The following is a 16,747-nucleotide window of genomic DNA, read 5'->3' as shown; positions in this document are numbered from 1 at the left end:
ACCTTGCACAGTTTTTAATACTTTGCTATGCTTTGCTGCAGTAAGCGTTTCTTATCAGGAAATAATCATATTTCTTGAAAGACTGCTAAAATTACCATATATTTATTGCAGGGATTTCCTGTCAAATTGTAAACCTCTTTTCAGTTTCATATAAAAGCGCTGACTATGCAAAATGCAAGTCACAGTGAATGCCATGCTATTTAAGTATCCTTAAGCGCAGGCGTTGTACTGTACCCACATTACTTTCACTGTGACATTAATATTACTTTGCTGAATCATCCCACGGTACTGTACTTCTTCCTGTTAAAGATTAAGTATAGCACATTACGCAATGGGGAGCAAAATATCTTGCAGTGGATTGCTCTACATTTTCACTGCAGTTCTTTTATAAATGGTTATACGATTTACAGTTTGTCTGTGACAGGAATAATGTGGAAACAGCAAAGAAACAAATAGTTTTGAATACGAAATGAAGACCGTCTCCTCAGGTCTCATTTGGCGTTAATTGAGCTGCAACTGGCCTCAACAGATGTCGCTATCTGAGTCACAGCAACATACAGAATATATTTTACTTTCCGAGTGCAGTGTCACATATTTCAACCACATCCATTCACCCCCCTTTTAAAATACAAGATCCAATTGTATGCCCTGTGATGCATTCCAGGGAACGTGCTGAATTCATGCTGATTAAAGCTAGCTATATGCAAGCCTTGTCTGAGAGTTTAATAAACTTTTAATTCAAAGCTTACAACGTGAAGCTAATGGCATGTGGCAAGTAACAGGGAGGGCAGAAAGATCTAATTTATCATTAACTTTCAATTCTAACATCTCATAAACCATTTCAGATATCGACTTCATATTTCAAGTGTTATGGAAACAACTGTGGGTAAAATCTCCTGCAATTGGATGGCTCAGTTCATTTTTTGTGAAGGTGCCTGACTGTTGCTCCCCCTGAATAGAGGCACAGGAGCTTCTCTCCACTTGTTTTTATGTTACTGTGCATTACCGCAGGCATTTCATTACATGAACGCTGTCCCTGACACTCCTCTAGATTGAAACCTTTTGTTCATCCTGTTTTAAGATTAAGATCAGCCCAGAGGGATTCCAAATTAATGAGGCTTGATCTGTACTGTATGTACGTTTGTAATGCGTGGGTTTGGTGATTGCATGAATGGTTTTGTACTTTAAAGGATTTCCACAAAAAAAATCATGATCTCAATGACAAAACATGGCAGCAAGATTACTTTTATTTTGGAGATAAAAATTATATAGACTTGACTGGTCCATATAGGCAACCGGTTTTTCACAACATGATAGCTTTTTAAAAGACATGATTCATTTGAGTAAACATTTGAGATTCTTAAAAGTTATGAGGGTTTTTTTGTCAGATCAATCATAACACTGAGTCAGATTGGACTGGCTCTTGCATAACAGAAACCTTTGCGATCAGCAGTAATAGTTTCCATGTTGACATTTTGCTGACTTAGCCCAAGTATGTTAAGTGTGTTATTTAGGTCAGGCTGTACAAAGAATGTCACACAAGATTTGTGGTGATCCATATTGTAGGGTTTTGTTTTGTTTTGTTTTTCAGAACTAACTTTTACATTAGATATTTCAATACATGAAATTCACTCAGGTGGAGATAACGTTTTTGACCTTAAAAGATGTTGAAATGCTACGTTTTGGATTTACTAAAAATGTTACAAAAATTGTTAACTTATTTGTAGAAAAAAAAAACAACAACTTTATTTTAGTTTTGAAGTACCTGTTTTTTTTTTTATTTATGACACCCTAACAGGTGTCTTCAATTTGATATGCTGAAAACAGAATGAAAACTGACTGATAGGATAAAAATAAACCAAAAAATAAAATTAAAACAGCTTTTCATTAAGGTATCAATTGGTGTGTAAAAAATGTAAAACATAATTTAGTTTTTTTTTTGTGTTTGTTTGTTCCCCCCACTGCCTATTTTTCATACTTGGACTTTTAGAGGAAAGGGAAACTGGCTTGAACACGGTTTCTTGGAAATTTCTTTTCCTGTAATGTACTACAGGAAAGCAATACTTCACTAAAGGAATTCTCAGAAATACAGGAATGCTAGGCATTAACAACAATTACATGGCAAGGCATGAGTTATGTTTTACAGATATGAACTTGTTCATAATGTGTGTGCAGCAAATATGATATGATTAGTATGAACTGGAAATGTTTTTGCAAGATTTTCATATAATCTATTCCATCTTTGACCTAATAAAGTCAACCAGGTTCAAAAGTTGTAATATACATTTCACAATACAACTCGGTACCAATATTCAGAAAAACAACATATTAACACTAGAAGCCCCGCGGCAGTCATTTTGGTCTTTAAAATGTAATTTTCTCCAGTCGTGTAACACATATGGGGCTGCATGTTCATGTACCTTCCTGTCCGTATGTATTAAATATTCTCACAAAGCATGAAACGTGGGAGTGCAGAAATAAAGGAGATACATTACATTATACCTAAAAGCCCCCGGGAGCAGTCACATTGACAGACACACAGAAAACAATTGTATTGTGATTATACAGAACGGTATTCTACTTTATTATTTTTATTTACCAGTCTGCCTGAGTGAATGACTGACAGTCTATTGTTTTTCAATCAGCCTTTTCAAAGGCTGGCGCCTGCTTGCCAGCTGTGCTGTTTTGGTCAGTCAATTAGCATCGGGACTAGTGAAAAGAAATACCAGAGATCCTGGAGTTTTACAACGCAAGAAAATATGTAGTTGATGTTTTGGATCAGCTGGCAAGGAAGTATTCTGTGAAAGCTGACTCCCGACGGTGGCCTGTTCAGGTGTTTTACAATGTATTGGACCTAGCAGCCATCAACTCCTGGGTACTTTACAAAGAATGCACAGAGCAGAATTTACCAAGGAGAGAATATATTTTACAGTTAGCACAGGAACTTTGCAAGAAGCATTTGGAACAGAGGGAGACTGCCAAGCATGTACCCACAGCTGAAGCTGGCAACCCCGCTGAGAGCCTCAAGAGACACCACTGCCAGGTTGGCACGTGCAAAAAAAATAAAACTTCGGGCAGCCGTGCCCTGTGCAGAAAGGCAGCGTGGAAAGCGCATTATCTGTATTGATTGTGAACAGCCTAAGACTCAAGGTAATGGAATACCATTTTGTCAAAAAAAAAAGAAAAAAGAAAAAGAAACTTGACTTTTTTTTATAACTTCTTGTGCTGTGCGCTTCTGTAAAATGTTTTCTTCTAAATTTATTTATCTACATTGTTCAGGTGCTTTTGCGCATCTGAGAATAAACCGATTGCTGTTGAAAAGTTAAAAATGTATTGCTATCGTTTCTGTTTTATAAATATGTATGTTGTAAACCGGTGTCTGTTCAGATGTTTACTTATTTACATTGTCTTGTTTTGATTTGTAAAATAAATGTTCATATGTATGTGTATATATGTGTGTGTGTGTGTGTGTGTGTGTACATTTTATATATATATATATATATATATATATGCTTCAGTTGTTCAGATATTTATGTAAAGTACTCAATAAAATAAAAACTAATTACATCCGACAGTTTCTACTTTCGTTATACTATTTACAGTGTTTTGAATACAGCCGTCAGAAAGACTGCTGCGGGGCTTCTAGGTATGAGAATATCTCTGTGTCTTCTAGTGTTAAAGGTGCATGTACATCTCCTGAACACAGCTAACTAATACCTAAAAGCTAATTGTAATTAAGCATTATTATTAGTGATGATTCTACATCTGAATGTTATAATACTTTCTATAATTTAACAGACTGGCTTGAGGGAGAGGGTTTCAAAATATGCATCTTCTGTTTACAGTACAGCAGGGTCTTCCTCAACAGAAATAAAGTGTGTGAACCAAATCAAACATTGTAAATATATTTGCTATTTAAGTTCTAATCATATACACAGTATACAAAAGATTTATGGACACTCATGTGGGGTGGTGTGACTGCTCTTGATGATGAAATGTGTGCTCTTCTAAAGGAAGGAAAAAGAAAGACCAAGCCTTGCTTGCAGGTAGACAACTGTAATCACCTTCTGGACCAGACGGAGTGGTTGAAAACAGCATCAAATCTGAAGGAGATATTTTCTGGGAATAGCTGTTTTATGTGATGTCCTTCTGCCTGGGGGGTCTGTGAATGTTTCTAACAACACACTTTACCATCCATTCAATCCCTTCATTAACACCTTGACTGTAAAAAAAAAAAAAAATACAAACATAAAATTATAAAACAAAGAACTGGTTAATAAACCTACAAATAAAATACACTAGACAGTAGACACAGCAACATCAAAATCATGAAAAAATAAACAGGAAATGTCATCTTCCAGTAGAATTGTTGTAAAATGAGCCATGTATGGAAAAAAAAAAGAAGTGGTTGTACAGTGGAAGAAATGTGATACACGTTGAGAGAACTACAGTCATAGTTAGAAAATACAGATCCATATCACCTGCTTATCAAAAACAAACTATTTCAACTGTGAATCATGGAGACTATCTAAGATGAAACCAAAACACTCTAAAGGAATTTTAGTGGCTTACTATTTTAGTATTCGTACAGTTAGGAGTTAGGAATTAAAAACCCATATGACTAATTCTCAAACACTCTGAACCGTGAATCATAGAGACTATCTAACATGAAACCAAAACACCTGAAAGGAATTTTATTGGCTTACCATTTTAGTATTAGTATAGTATGAATGAGGAATTAAAACCCATATGACCAACAATCACAAGACAGTGTTTTCCCTATCAGTAAATGTAATTTAACTAGGTGTGGTGGGCTATGCATAGGAATTTCGAAAGTAAGTGTTTAATGATCTCACCTGTAGCTGTAATAATAATATGATGCTTCAGTTTGTATATCTTACGTAAACATTACGTTCTTATAACCTGGCAAATGCGGTAGTGATGCTGGCATGATTTACTAAAACACTTACCCTGTAATTGCCGTACAAGACTGAACAAGACAATCCCTCTTTCCAATTTTAGCAGCGCAGTCACTAAAGGACGTTTTAATGTCAGGTACAGACAAGCAGTTCTAGGAGTTCAAAAGAAAATGACGTGACGCTTTGTGAGTACAGAGTGTACAGCGATGAAAAATAACACAAAGACATGTCACAATTACACACACTGGCAGGTCAAAAGTCACGCACCAAAGGAAACATCATTGAGGATTTGGATATCCTTGCATCCTACACTTTTGAGCTACTTCCTCTGGGCCCACTTAAAATCTGTGACGTACCCAAGAGCTAAATGTGCTAAGCTTATTGCAGACATTTTGCAAAATGTGAGCGAATTGACACCTGTCAATTATGACAGCTCGTTAATCCAGCGAAGAAGATCATTTCTCTCAGGATCTTGATATTAATATTCCGTTATCTCGTGGTCATGACATAATTTATCTATCTCAGGAAAACTGGTTTTCTCGAGATCCTAAGACAAATTATCCACCATAGTCAACAACTGTGTGTTCAATTTTAGCATCGCCCACCTTTCTTCTATGGTGCGTGACATCGCCTTCCTCATCCAGTACATACAATACATTTGCGTGCGAAGGCAAGTTGACATTGGTTCAACTATCGCCCACTCAGCTTTACCAACTGACCCGGAATTAACAACTGAATCAAAGGTTTTAAGAAGAATAGAGAAAGGTTTTCAGATTTAACACTGATAAACTTGGGGTTGGGCTTTGTAGACCTTTAAGATCTTTAGAAAAAACTTCAAACATATGTCTGCCTAAATACAAAACAACATTTCCACAGTCCCTTAAAGGTATTTTTTATTATTATCATTTGTAACCACAATATGGCAGCAGTTGTCACAATAAACCGATCTGCAGGTTTAAAAAAAAAAAAAGTACAATAGTGTTGGTGTATAGGTAGCTCCCTCCCACTAATACTCCACACATTTCAAAATATGCTGGGACCTGTATTGAGAAAATCCCACCTAAAGCAAAAATCATGGTCCTGGTTTATATAACTTCCCTTTTGAGTTGTAAACTAGAGGTATTACAGGAGTTATAGAACCTGTATTAATCGTGTAGGTCTTCAACTGGCTGCTAAATTGATGCAGGAAAAAGATCCAGGTAACCATGAAACTATCATGGCTCCTGACTGCCGGCACTTGAGAATGTAAGTAACACATGGTGGGGTTTTCTCAGAACTTGGCACAGGTAGAACAAGGATACAGCTCCCTCTAGTGCCGCTATATGACCATTACTGCTCTTTAGAATATCTGCCCTATGTTTCCCATTTTAGCCAATAAGTACTACTTCGCTCTGTTATTGACTAAGGCATATATTTGTATTACTGTTTTAATATATTATACCAGTATATCAGTGTACATACATTGGCAATGGCCCACTGGGTTAGTACTACATCCGAGTTACTGATCTCCTTAAAAATGTTAATAAATAATTATAATAATAATCAGTTTTCATACCTCCACATCTTGCTTATTAGCCAGAACTAGCAGGGGGACTCCTTCCAATGCTTCACTGCTGATCATTTTCTCTAGGAGTGGGAGAAGAACAATCGTTTATCGGTGAAGCATCTTCAGTTGGGAGGCAAGATTAAATGACATAGTAACAACAGCTGAATGAAAATTGTATGTGTATTATTTAAGACCGGATGTCATTAGGTAAGGAATTTACAGTATGTGGAATAACTTCTTGTGTACTAAGATGCATGTAAAAATGTAAGTGAGACATCCAGATGGATGGATATACACCTTCATTTATCACCACAGTCTGATACTCCCAATTTTGGCAAAATACTCATTATCATCGCAATTTAATTAGATGATTTCCAGATGTATGCAAAAATTTGTAGCATCAGATGGACAAATGTACACCCCCGATATATCTCTTGAATAACTGAAATGACGTATGCTTAATAACGTCAGGCAAACACTGGGGAAGTGGCTTTCCATATATACCACACTTCTGATGCTCCCCATTCTTTGTCAAGAGCAATGCAGTTGACATTGTAAAACACATCCGCTATACGAAAAAGCCAAAGCAGTGAAACTCCATTTCTTGTAAAGGATAATAAAAAACACTATAAAAAAACACTTTGAATAGTGTTCCCAGAAGCATCTCCTGTAGTTTCAGGTCATCTAACTGAAGAGTACAGAAGGTGTTTGCCAATGTTTTTAAGACAGTCACGATCACTGATCATATTAAGTAAGTAATGGGAATTAAAAACAGGTAAGATTTACTGGAATTACTTTTGTTAGCTGCCCACACTTCCCTGACAGCATGCCGACTTCAAAAATCCTCTGTAAAGGGATTAAGGACCAGATTTGCATAAAAAACAGTAGCCATACTGGTTTTGTAATCTCAGCTAATCCCCTTTGTGCTAGGTGTCACTGCCAAATGAAATGCCACAGTAGGACTGCATAGTCTAATACACGGTAGGTACACACCAAAAGCTTCCTTAGATTCAGACAGTCTTTCTTCATCTGTAGAATCGATCACATAGATCACTCCATGAGATTCTGCGTAGTACTGAAATAAAAATGAAAGTTCTATAACTCTATAAAACTTAAGTATTAAGGTTATGCGTTATGCGATTGTTAAAGATGGGTTTTATGCACAATTACAATACATTGTTTTGTATTTTTAAAGGGTTTATTTGTCACAGGCGTATACAGATTAAAATGAAATTCTATCAATGGGTAAGTGTCTAATTTCTAGAGATTTCAATTTTTTTTAAATCTTTTTACTGAAACGACTTGTAAATGAGTACTTTGTCAGAAAATAAGTACATCTATGACAGTACATTAGAAAGGAATGGAATGCTACTCTATACCACACACTTACATTTTTTAAATATGATTTGAGTTACTGCCTTGTAACAAACTACACTAACACTAAACATTTCATGGAGAAAAGGAAACTTGAAGTAAAGAGATGTATTATTCTTTATATGGGTAGCATCTGATAGGCTATAAAAATGATATTGGAATTTTTCTGCTTTATTGCTATGTTATATGTTGCAAAACAATTGCAGAGTTGCAAAATAAACAAGGAAACAAAACACATTTAGTTATGATGCATGAGTAATTTATTTCATTACTGTGTGTTGTGTAAAATATATACAGTACATCTCTTCTCCAGTGACTAAAGCTTCTAGAAATGACTTAGTCACTAGTGACTAATACAAATATATAAAAACATGGAAAACCCTGGTCTTTTTGATCCGATGGCTGTGTAATGGGGATTGCTATACCTTGTGACACATTGTGGGGGAGCGGATTTTGCTGTTGTATTGCTATACCTCACAGACATCACAGATCACATAAGTCAGCCGTGTTATATATTGCCCCTATAGAAAATGTTCACGTCTCATCATCATCATCACCATCATCATCATAGAACCGGGAAGTAAAGAAGGAGCTGTTAATTCTTTCCACCCTTGTCAATTGTTGAGACAAACAGATATGCCGTTGCTTGTAGAAGTATGAGGTTGTGAATAAAATCTACAAGAGCGGTTATAAATAAGAATGATATCCATGCTGTCTTACTTTGTCCCACAGTGACTGCAGCTCCTGTTGTCCTCCCAGATCCCAGAACATAAGACGTGCCTTCCCCACATCTATCGTGCCAACTAAGCAGAAGGAAGATACACGGTGGATAGGTCAAATAAGTTACAGAAAATAATAATAATTATAATAATAAAGTAAGTTTGGCTTTGCTTTACATCAAAGATTTTAAACTTACTGTTCAGGCCAACTGTGGTCGTTATCTTGGACAAGCTCATTCCTTTGTAGTGCTTGCTGAACTTGGTTTTGGTTTGTTCCAGGAAGGTCTTTATTGTCATATGAAGCAAATCAGAAGTGAAGTGTTATTGGATTGAAGGCTAATAGACGCACAGTACATTGCAAAAAGACAAAACGTGCAGAACGCACTTAAAACTACATACTGTTTCTTGACCACAGATTAAAGGCATTAGCCAGGGATGATATTTCAACAAACACACTTATAATGTGTGTTTAGTTTACTGGGCTGACTACTTACAGTTTTGCCTGCATTGTCCAGTCCAAGGATCAGGATACAGAACTCATCCTTCTGAAACATGTACTTGTAGAGACCAGACAGCAGGGTGTACATCCTTTAACCTGAAACACATTTAACACAGAGTCGATTACCAGTCCAAACCCCTGTACATTTCTCCTAGAGCTAGTTACAATTCATGATTACACTGACCACACATTTTGGGGGGTCTTGTTTGGCTAAACCTGATTTCAAACGGGGTCTATATAATAATAGTAATACATATCTTGTATTGGAGTTATATAATTTTGCATTGGTTTGGTAAAGACCGTGGTAAATGCATTCTCTAGAACAGCATTGTGACGTGTCGTTTTATTTTCACAATTATTCTGTCATTATTGTAATGTATTGCGAGTAGTTAAATACAGAAAACACGGGGACACGGAATCACTAGATAGTACAGACGTGTGTTTATTGCTCTGTATGGGGAAAATAAATAACTACATACAAAATCCGCCATATATTATAAACTACATCCGCGCATTTCATCATAGTTATTTTTTTTAGAGTAAACCATAGCTTTAAAAAAAACAATATGATTTTATTCAAGGTAGTATCTAAAACGCGTGTGTTAAACTACGTATTTGCTTCCGGACAGAAATTACTTAACTAAAAAAATAACAAAACTATGCTCATTATGTAAACGATTTCTTAAACATAATTAATACAAAATAAACAAATACCAACCACCGTATCTGATTACTCATGAGGCTTTCAACATTTAGCTATAATGGTGATGCAAAAAAGAAAAAAACACATATGAAAACGGTTTTATTACAAAGTCTACGTCTTACCGACCTTTTTTAGGAACACATCATCTGTAAATAGGAAGTGTTTTGGTGCAATGCAATATAGGATTTGGAGTTTTTTAAAATAAGTTTGCTCTCTCGTGTTAAAACACGAGTCAAAAGAACAGACTACAACTCCCAGAATGCTTTGCGCAAACAAGTAGAGTGCAATGCACACTGGGAATTGGTGTATTTTGTCATACTGTACGCTCGGTTTATAGCTGTAATGAAACTCATTATCCAGCATTCAATGCGACTCACAGGGTCTCTTGTCGAATAGGTGAAAGGTTAAGGCAGCCGACGCTGGTATTCATCAATGGCGACAGACGCTGAGTAGCCGGTTAATGTAAGCGCGTGTTTATTTTGTTACTGTATAATTTAATGAATATTTGAAAATAAATAAATAAATAACCCCTGCTAAATCGAACCCTTTGCCCTCGTGTAGTCGGCTCATAGTGTTGATGTAGTCGATCGTTTAAAAAGCTTTGTATCTCGAAGAAAAACAAGACAACTGTACACCGTGATTAACAACATTTTAAAATGTTGTCTGTACGATTTTCATTAAAGTGCGATCGTGAACGGCATTTTTGTTCTCAGCAGTGTAAAAACACCCTTTTACAATACCTCAGAATAACACTCACAATTAACCCTTGTGACAGACGGGGTAGTGCAGTATTCAAACACACTCTAAATCAGTACTGAAGTTTATTTTGTATCAAACATGAGAGATTATTTAATACAGTAATGGTTTCCTTCCACTTCAAGCAGTCATATTCACATCCAATTTGTAAATTGGCTTGACCTCCAACTTTTTTTTGAATCTGGGTTAAGTAAAAAACTCATATCCCAAAATAACACGATATGTTTACCTTATATCAGTTGATTTGACGCTATTACTGGCCAGTATGAAATTCACAATGGTTATCTATTACTTACTGGGTGAGAGCCTGCGCACCGTCGTTGTTCATACTTATTGCTGATTTAAGTGCAATAAACATCTTGATGCATGCCGGTAGTTTTAGGAGTTAGGTAACTTATGTGGCTGATGATCAATAATTAAAAAAATTCTCACTTAAGATAGGTCTGCTCATATGATTTGGAACCACAACCAACTTGTGCTGGTGTGTTTAATTGTGATGGTCTGTTTACCCAATTTTCAGCAGGTTTTCCTATTTCAACAGCGCAATACAAACAAGCGGACCATTTAGCCAATGCTGAGTTTGTTTTGTATTGAGATTTGTCCAGGACACCAGGTTTAATGCATACAGAACAAGAGCCATGAAATCTATAGTCAGGACCTCAGCTTAGCATTCCATTCTAAGTAGGCTGTTGGTGAAGTATTCAGCAATTCCTCTTTTCCTTCTTTGACAGGTCTAGAGGTGGTCTGTTCAAACATTTCCTTCATAATGGACGAAGGGAGCCTGGAGGCTGCCATTGAGACTTACAATGCCCAATTACAGCAGGTGGAAACAGCATTGGGGGCTGGGCTGGACCCCTCCCAACAGCTGGACCTCTTAAAACTGAGAGACGATTTACTGCAGCTGATAGAGCTCACAGAGTCGAGCCTCGTATCGGTGAAGAAGAGCAAGCTGCTAGCTAGTTTGGAAGGGGGGTCGGCCTCACAGCTGGAGCCCAAAGCAGAGGAACCAGAGCCCGGTGACACTGACCAGGAGTATGCTGCTTTTTGTGCTGCTATTTCTGAACCTTCACCTGCTAATTCCAATAGTAAAAACATAACTGAATCCAGTCAGGTGCCTAATCCAGATCATTTTCAGAATGGGGAGGAGGAGGAAGATGGTGGTTATGATGATGATGATGATGATGATGAAGATGTGATGAGTGGAACAAAAGTCCACGCCCCCCACCGCACCTCCTGGGGAACATTAGAATATCACAATGCCATGGTTGTGGGTGTCGAAAACTCTGAAGGTGCCGATCCACAGGTCCGAGTTTTGTACATCCACCCAACACATAAATCTATGAAACCTTGCCCTTTCTTCTTGGAAGATAAGTGTCGGTTTATGGAGAACTGCAGGTACTTAGAAACTGTTTAAGTTCTATTACTAAGACTCAAATGCTCTCCTGTGTTGTGTTTAAGTGTGCTCTTGCTTATGTTTGTGCAGATTCTCCCATGGAGAGGTGGTATTGGTGTCTGAGCTTCGTCAGTTTCAGGAATCAGACCTCAGTTCTCTGGAAGTGGGATCATCCTGTTTAGCCAGACATGAGGATAGCATCTGGTACCCAGCCACAATTACAGGTCATTGGTTTGTAATAGTACAGTAGAATTGAATAGTCCAAACCTTTGGGAATACAATACTTACCACTAAAGCACTAAATCCTGTGTTTATACGTTTAAAGCAACTCTTGTCTATTCATTCTGAAAAAAACACTCTTCAGGAAAGTATATTAAATGCATTAATAAATAATGTTTTTGTACTTGTTTGTGCAATTTCAGAGCTTCCCAAATGTTTATGAATGATTCATGTAGTCATTGCTTAGAAATAAAAATGACAAATGACTCACTGTTCTTTGTCCCTCAGATATTGACAGCGGTTACTACACTGTCAAATTTAATTCACTTCTGCTGAAGGAGGCAGTGGTGGAGGGGGATGGTATAATCCCACCAATGAGAAGAGAGGAGGAATCTTCATCGGACTCAGACAATGAGGAGCTGGGCGAGAATTCAGCCTATGCTAAAGGTAACAAACAGCCACATGAATTCTACATGTCAATACTGGAATACCTAAGTAACATCCTCACCACTGCCACTGATCCACTGTGATCATGCATTAACATAGATCTGTATACTTTCCATAACTGTAACTTATGTGTTTTACATTTGACTTCCTTTGTCTTTTGCCATCAGATGCAGATTTTGGTCAAAAAGTACATTATCAACTGATGAAGGACTTTTGTAGTCTAAAAGTTGTACATTTTGTGATAGTAGCCCACCTATTGCTTTGCAGCTTGGTTTTACCCTGAGTGCTTCTTAGTTAACCAATTCTTAGTTAACCAAGACAAAGTACAACAGTTCATAAACTCAGATGGAACTGATTAAGCTCCTGCTATGCAATTGGAGCCTTATTCCTATGCCTGTATTAAAAAAATAAATACAAATCTGCTGTTTTTTCATGCATCCCTCATCTGAAATGCATTAATATTGTGTTTTTTCCTGCTGTTTTGTTGCCAGTGGTAGATTCTCCATCCACAGAGACAGAGGGGTTGACCTCTTCCTGTAGCTCAGGATTTGCAGGCTGGGAGGCTCACACTAGAGGCTTTGGCTCCAAACTGATGGCGAAGATGGGCTATGAATTTGGGAAAGGTAAGTGAAAATAACTACGGCAAGGGGTACCCGACCCCGTAAAGGCAAGGTTGCAAGGTGTACAGGCTGAGACATTCAGTCAGGAGGGCGCAGGTTTGTGTCCTGGTTGTGTGAAGTTGCCGATACGCACTGAGGATTCCACAGGGAGCATTACATTGGTAAGAGATGCAAATGTGAAAAGGGATTCAGTCACCTCACTGTACTACAGCGCCCCCTACTGGGTTTGATTCACTGACTATTGTGTGACGTTGTCAAAATCTTCTCTTCTTGCTCCAGTCCTACTCTCTATAGTAAGACAGGAGCAGGACCTCACTGGATATGTAACTGAACAGGATTTTACCTTTTTCAGGTTTAGGGAAAAACGCTGAGGGGAGAGTGGAGCCAGTCCAGGCGGTGGTCCTACCCAAAGGAAAATCCCTGGACGAGTGTGCTGAACTCTTACAGAAGAAAAAGGAGGGAAAACCAAGAAAACGCAGGAGGAAAGGCAGAAATGGGCCCGGCGCTTCCACAGAGCGGAAACCTAAACAGAACGTGTTTGACTTTTTAAATGACAAGCTTGGTGCGGGAGGACACCGCGGTGGATCTCAGACGGAGCCCCCTTCAGCTGTGAAGAGCAGTAAAGAGAGCTATCAGGGGGGGAAGAACGCAAACAGGTCTCTCAATGTCAGACTCTTTCAAACTACAGAGAGAGTTGAGCAGATACAAAAGGAAATAAGTCGCATAATGGAATCTCTTACCCGGAATGTTGGAAGGTATGGAAGGTTGAGAGTTTTTTCCAGGGATGGAAAGAAGACTCCCCTTGAATAGCAGTTGGTTCATTCCAGCCTTTCCTGTGGTTACGATCTGGACATGCTGAAACTGTTATGCACAGGAAGTCTTATTACCATCCCTGTTTGTGCAAATAAGTTCAGAATGCATGTTGCTGGAATAGCTTTTCTAAGGTTGCTATGGAATGTGTCATTCTCTGCTTATCCACATAGTGGTGCTAGAGAGTTTTCTCAGCTTTACACTATCATTGTACTCATTAAATGTCAGTTTGATCCAAAACATAATCATAATCATTTATTGTCTTCTAATTTATAGAGGCTTCATTTTCCTCCGTTTTTGTTAGTGATTGGACGTTTTTTTCATGTTTTTCATGTATCTGAATGGTTTCACATTAATAGCTTGAGAAATAAAAAGTTGTACATATAAAGATTTTACCATATATAGAGTGAACTGCTTTTCCAGTGGTATTGAAACTTGCTAAAGACATTCTTTAGAACAAAATATGATATCACATGCTGGGGTATATGGAGCCACCTGCCTGCTTGTGTGTATGTCAAAGTTACTTTTATACAGTGGACTTTGCAGGTTATGTTGATTTAGTTTTTTGCAGTTCTTGATAGCTCTAGTGTGACTGGGATGTATTGAAGTGTTTGCACATTTACCTAAGACAATTCTTGTGTTTTAGGGATAAGGCAATGACCACTCGCTTGGAAGAGAAGCTGTGTAGTGCCAGGAAGCAGCTGGAACAGTTCAAAGCTCAGGAGGTCAGTATTCAGAACGAACAGAGGAAAGTGAACACACACAAGAAGATGACCACATTTTGACTGCTGTATTTTTTATTTTTTTAATGCCAGAACTTTTTTTTCTTTGGCAGACAATACTCTGTATTTCATATTTCCCGTCTGTCGCCACATTTTTTGTTTTTGGATATCCTTGGGAATCTGTCTGCCACAGATAGTACTGCAGGTATAAATGTTGAAAGAATTGGTTGTTTCACTGTTGCATTTTCTGGAATGCCACACTCTTTGCTTGTGGATAGTGCTGTGCGTTACTCATGAGAGCATGTACACATCTGGGTTTTATTTAGCAATTGGAAATGTATGACTGAATTTGGACAATGAAGTCATCCACAAGTAACAAGCATTACCAATATTTATCCAGAAACTTTTTTTCTTCTTTTCTTTTTTAAATCAAAATTGTCATAAAATCTAGAGAAAGTGGTCTTTTGAAATCTGTACAGTTGTATTTATGATATTATTAAACATGAAAACATGTCGAAACTCAAATCTCTACAGTGTTTTCTGTTGCACTTACATTATATAGCCCTGTGTTGAATACTTATTCTTAATTCTACATTAAAATATCATTTCTTGGTAGTTCAGCCATTTCTACAAACATTCTCAGTGTTAGAATATGTAATACTAAAAGAAACATAACACAATGCTACTCATAGAATTCCATTAAGTGTCTTTCACTATTACTTTATTATTCCTTTGTGGTGTTAGATACAAATTAAACTGAAGTTTCTTTCAGCTTATTAGTTTTTCATAACTGCAGTGCAGTGTTGCTGCCAGGCTGGTCATTTCTAGAAGAGAATAGATCCAGCTGTCCAGTTCTTTGCTTTGTGGTTTGCTTCATTATCCAGTCAATGGACTAGTCAGAGCAGTGGAGCTGACCAACTTCAGCATCACCCTGCCTGCTCACTCTGTGTTTCAGACCAGCCTGTCAGGCAACTGTCTCATCCAGTACCAGAGCCATATGACACCAACTTAAAAAGTATATTTTTTAATGGTTTATGTAATTAGAAAGCAAGAGTATTGACGAGGATGAGGTTTATTCAACTTGTTTCACACCTTGATCAAGCACTCCCCTTGATCAATACTACTGAGAGACGAAGAGGAAAGTGAGAATATAGTATATGAATGGATGTATTAAAGGTTTTACCTTGTCAGTTATCTTGAGTGGTTGAGTTGGTTCTGAGTTTTATTAATTGAAAGGAAAGATTTTAAATGCGTAATGAAACTATATGTTAATAATTTTGCTTTCAATTAAAAGAGCACTTTTATAATAAAAGCAGCACAGGACACTAAAACATTAGTAGTTACATGTACTACAGTATTATAGTCCTGAAGAAAACGTCAGGACAAAACAGTTGTAATATTTGACAAAACTGCACAGAGCACCATTCTCCCTGCCCTGTTACTGCTTGTGCTGGAAGAGAGAGGGACTACACTCCAGCCATCCCCTGTCTGTGTGTTTCTTCAGAACACTGATTCGGGATAAAGCTAGGTGTGTCATTTTATTACAATAACTGTTAATATAGACTGTGTTAAAGTTTTGAAAGTCATGTGATTGCCTGTTGGTGCTGCCTTGGGCTTTTTGATTGGATAAGGTTCTCCGACATACAACTGATGGTCTGAAGACACTTGTATTTCAATATACAGTTTGTGCGAAGAGACTTATGAATTGTCACCAGCCTTAGACCTTACATCAGCATAAGCCTCTTCTATAATTTGACACTGATTTAAGTCGTTTTAATACAGAGTTGTTTATTTTTTTCCAAAATTCTGTACATTTGTAATTCATATTCTTTTAAGATGCTGTAGATGTTATGTGAATATGTGCAGCATTGAAATGCTTAATAAATATTACTTGATCTAGCAAAGACCATGCCTTGACACCATTCCCTCTGTCTGTTTGTTAAAGGTATCAGATCAATGCAACTTCTTGTGAATTTCATTGCAAACACCCAGTGTCAGCTCCACAACTGTAGATCTATTA

General features: G+C 37.4%; 2 protein-coding genes across 3 annotated transcripts; one reads left to right on the top strand and one right to left on the bottom strand.

The window, feature by feature from the left end:
- Positions 1-1,229: 1,229 nt before the first annotated feature.
- On the bottom strand, positions 1,230-9,938 carry LOC117963886 (ADP-ribosylation factor-related protein 1). Of its 2 annotated transcripts, none has more exons than XM_034905454.2 (8): positions 9,887-9,938; positions 9,053-9,153; positions 8,756-8,843; positions 8,560-8,642; positions 7,459-7,540; positions 6,475-6,545; positions 4,971-5,071; positions 1,230-4,222 (listed from the first exon to the last, which is right to left on the bottom strand). In XM_034905454.2, exons 2-8 carry the CDS (start codon positions 9,143-9,145, stop codon positions 4,135-4,137), a joined length of 606 nt encoding a protein of 201 aa, XP_034761345.1. In that variant the 5' UTR covers positions 9,146-9,153; positions 9,887-9,938; the 3' UTR covers positions 1,230-4,134. The 2 variants fall into 2 exon arrangements, with proteins under 2 accessions (XP_034761345.1, XP_034761346.1); XM_034905455.2 differs by having other exon boundaries at positions 9,776-9,887.
- A 198-nt stretch (positions 9,939-10,136) lies between these two features.
- Positions 10,137-16,631, top strand: LOC117962613 (zinc finger CCCH-type with G patch domain-containing protein-like). The gene is made up of 7 exons (XM_034905760.2): positions 10,137-10,222; positions 11,248-11,911; positions 12,000-12,133; positions 12,417-12,575; positions 13,067-13,198; positions 13,548-13,950; positions 14,652-16,631. Exons 2-7 carry the CDS (start codon positions 11,283-11,285, stop codon positions 14,788-14,790), a joined length of 1,596 nt encoding a protein of 531 aa, XP_034761651.2. The 5' UTR covers positions 10,137-10,222; positions 11,248-11,282; the 3' UTR covers positions 14,791-16,631.
- Positions 16,632-16,747: the final 116 nt, after the last annotated feature.

The sequence above is a fragment of the Acipenser ruthenus genome, chromosome 29, assembly GCF_902713425.1.
Source record: "Acipenser ruthenus chromosome 29, fAciRut3.2 maternal haplotype, whole genome shotgun sequence".
NCBI lineage: Eukaryota > Metazoa > Chordata > Actinopteri > Acipenseriformes > Acipenseridae > Acipenser > Acipenser ruthenus.
The sequence above is the reverse complement of the archived record's forward strand: the minus strand, read 5'-3'. Positions and strand labels throughout refer to the sequence as shown.

Coding starts and splice junctions, on each gene's coding strand:
- LOC117963886 (XM_034905454.2), bottom strand. CDS start 9,145: ATGTACACCCTGCTGTCTGGTCTCTACAAGTACATGTTTCAGAAGGAT. Junction 8,844..9,052: donor TGGACAATGCAGGCAAAACT/GTAAGTAGTCAG, acceptor ATGACAATAAAG/ACCTTCCTGGAACAAACCAA. Junction 8,643..8,755: donor GACCACAGTTGGCCTGAACA/GTAAGTTTAAAA, acceptor CCTTCTGCTTAG/TTGGCACGATAGATGTGGGG.
- LOC117962613 (XM_034905760.2), top strand. CDS start 11,283: ATGGACGAAGGGAGCCTGGAGGCTGCCATTGAGACTTACAATGCCCAA. Junction 12,134..12,416: donor GTACCCAGCCACAATTACAG/GTCATTGGTTTG, acceptor TTTGTCCCTCAG/ATATTGACAGCGGTTACTAC. Junction 13,199..13,547: donor GGGCTATGAATTTGGGAAAG/GTAAGTGAAAAT, acceptor TACCTTTTTCAG/GTTTAGGGAAAAACGCTGAG.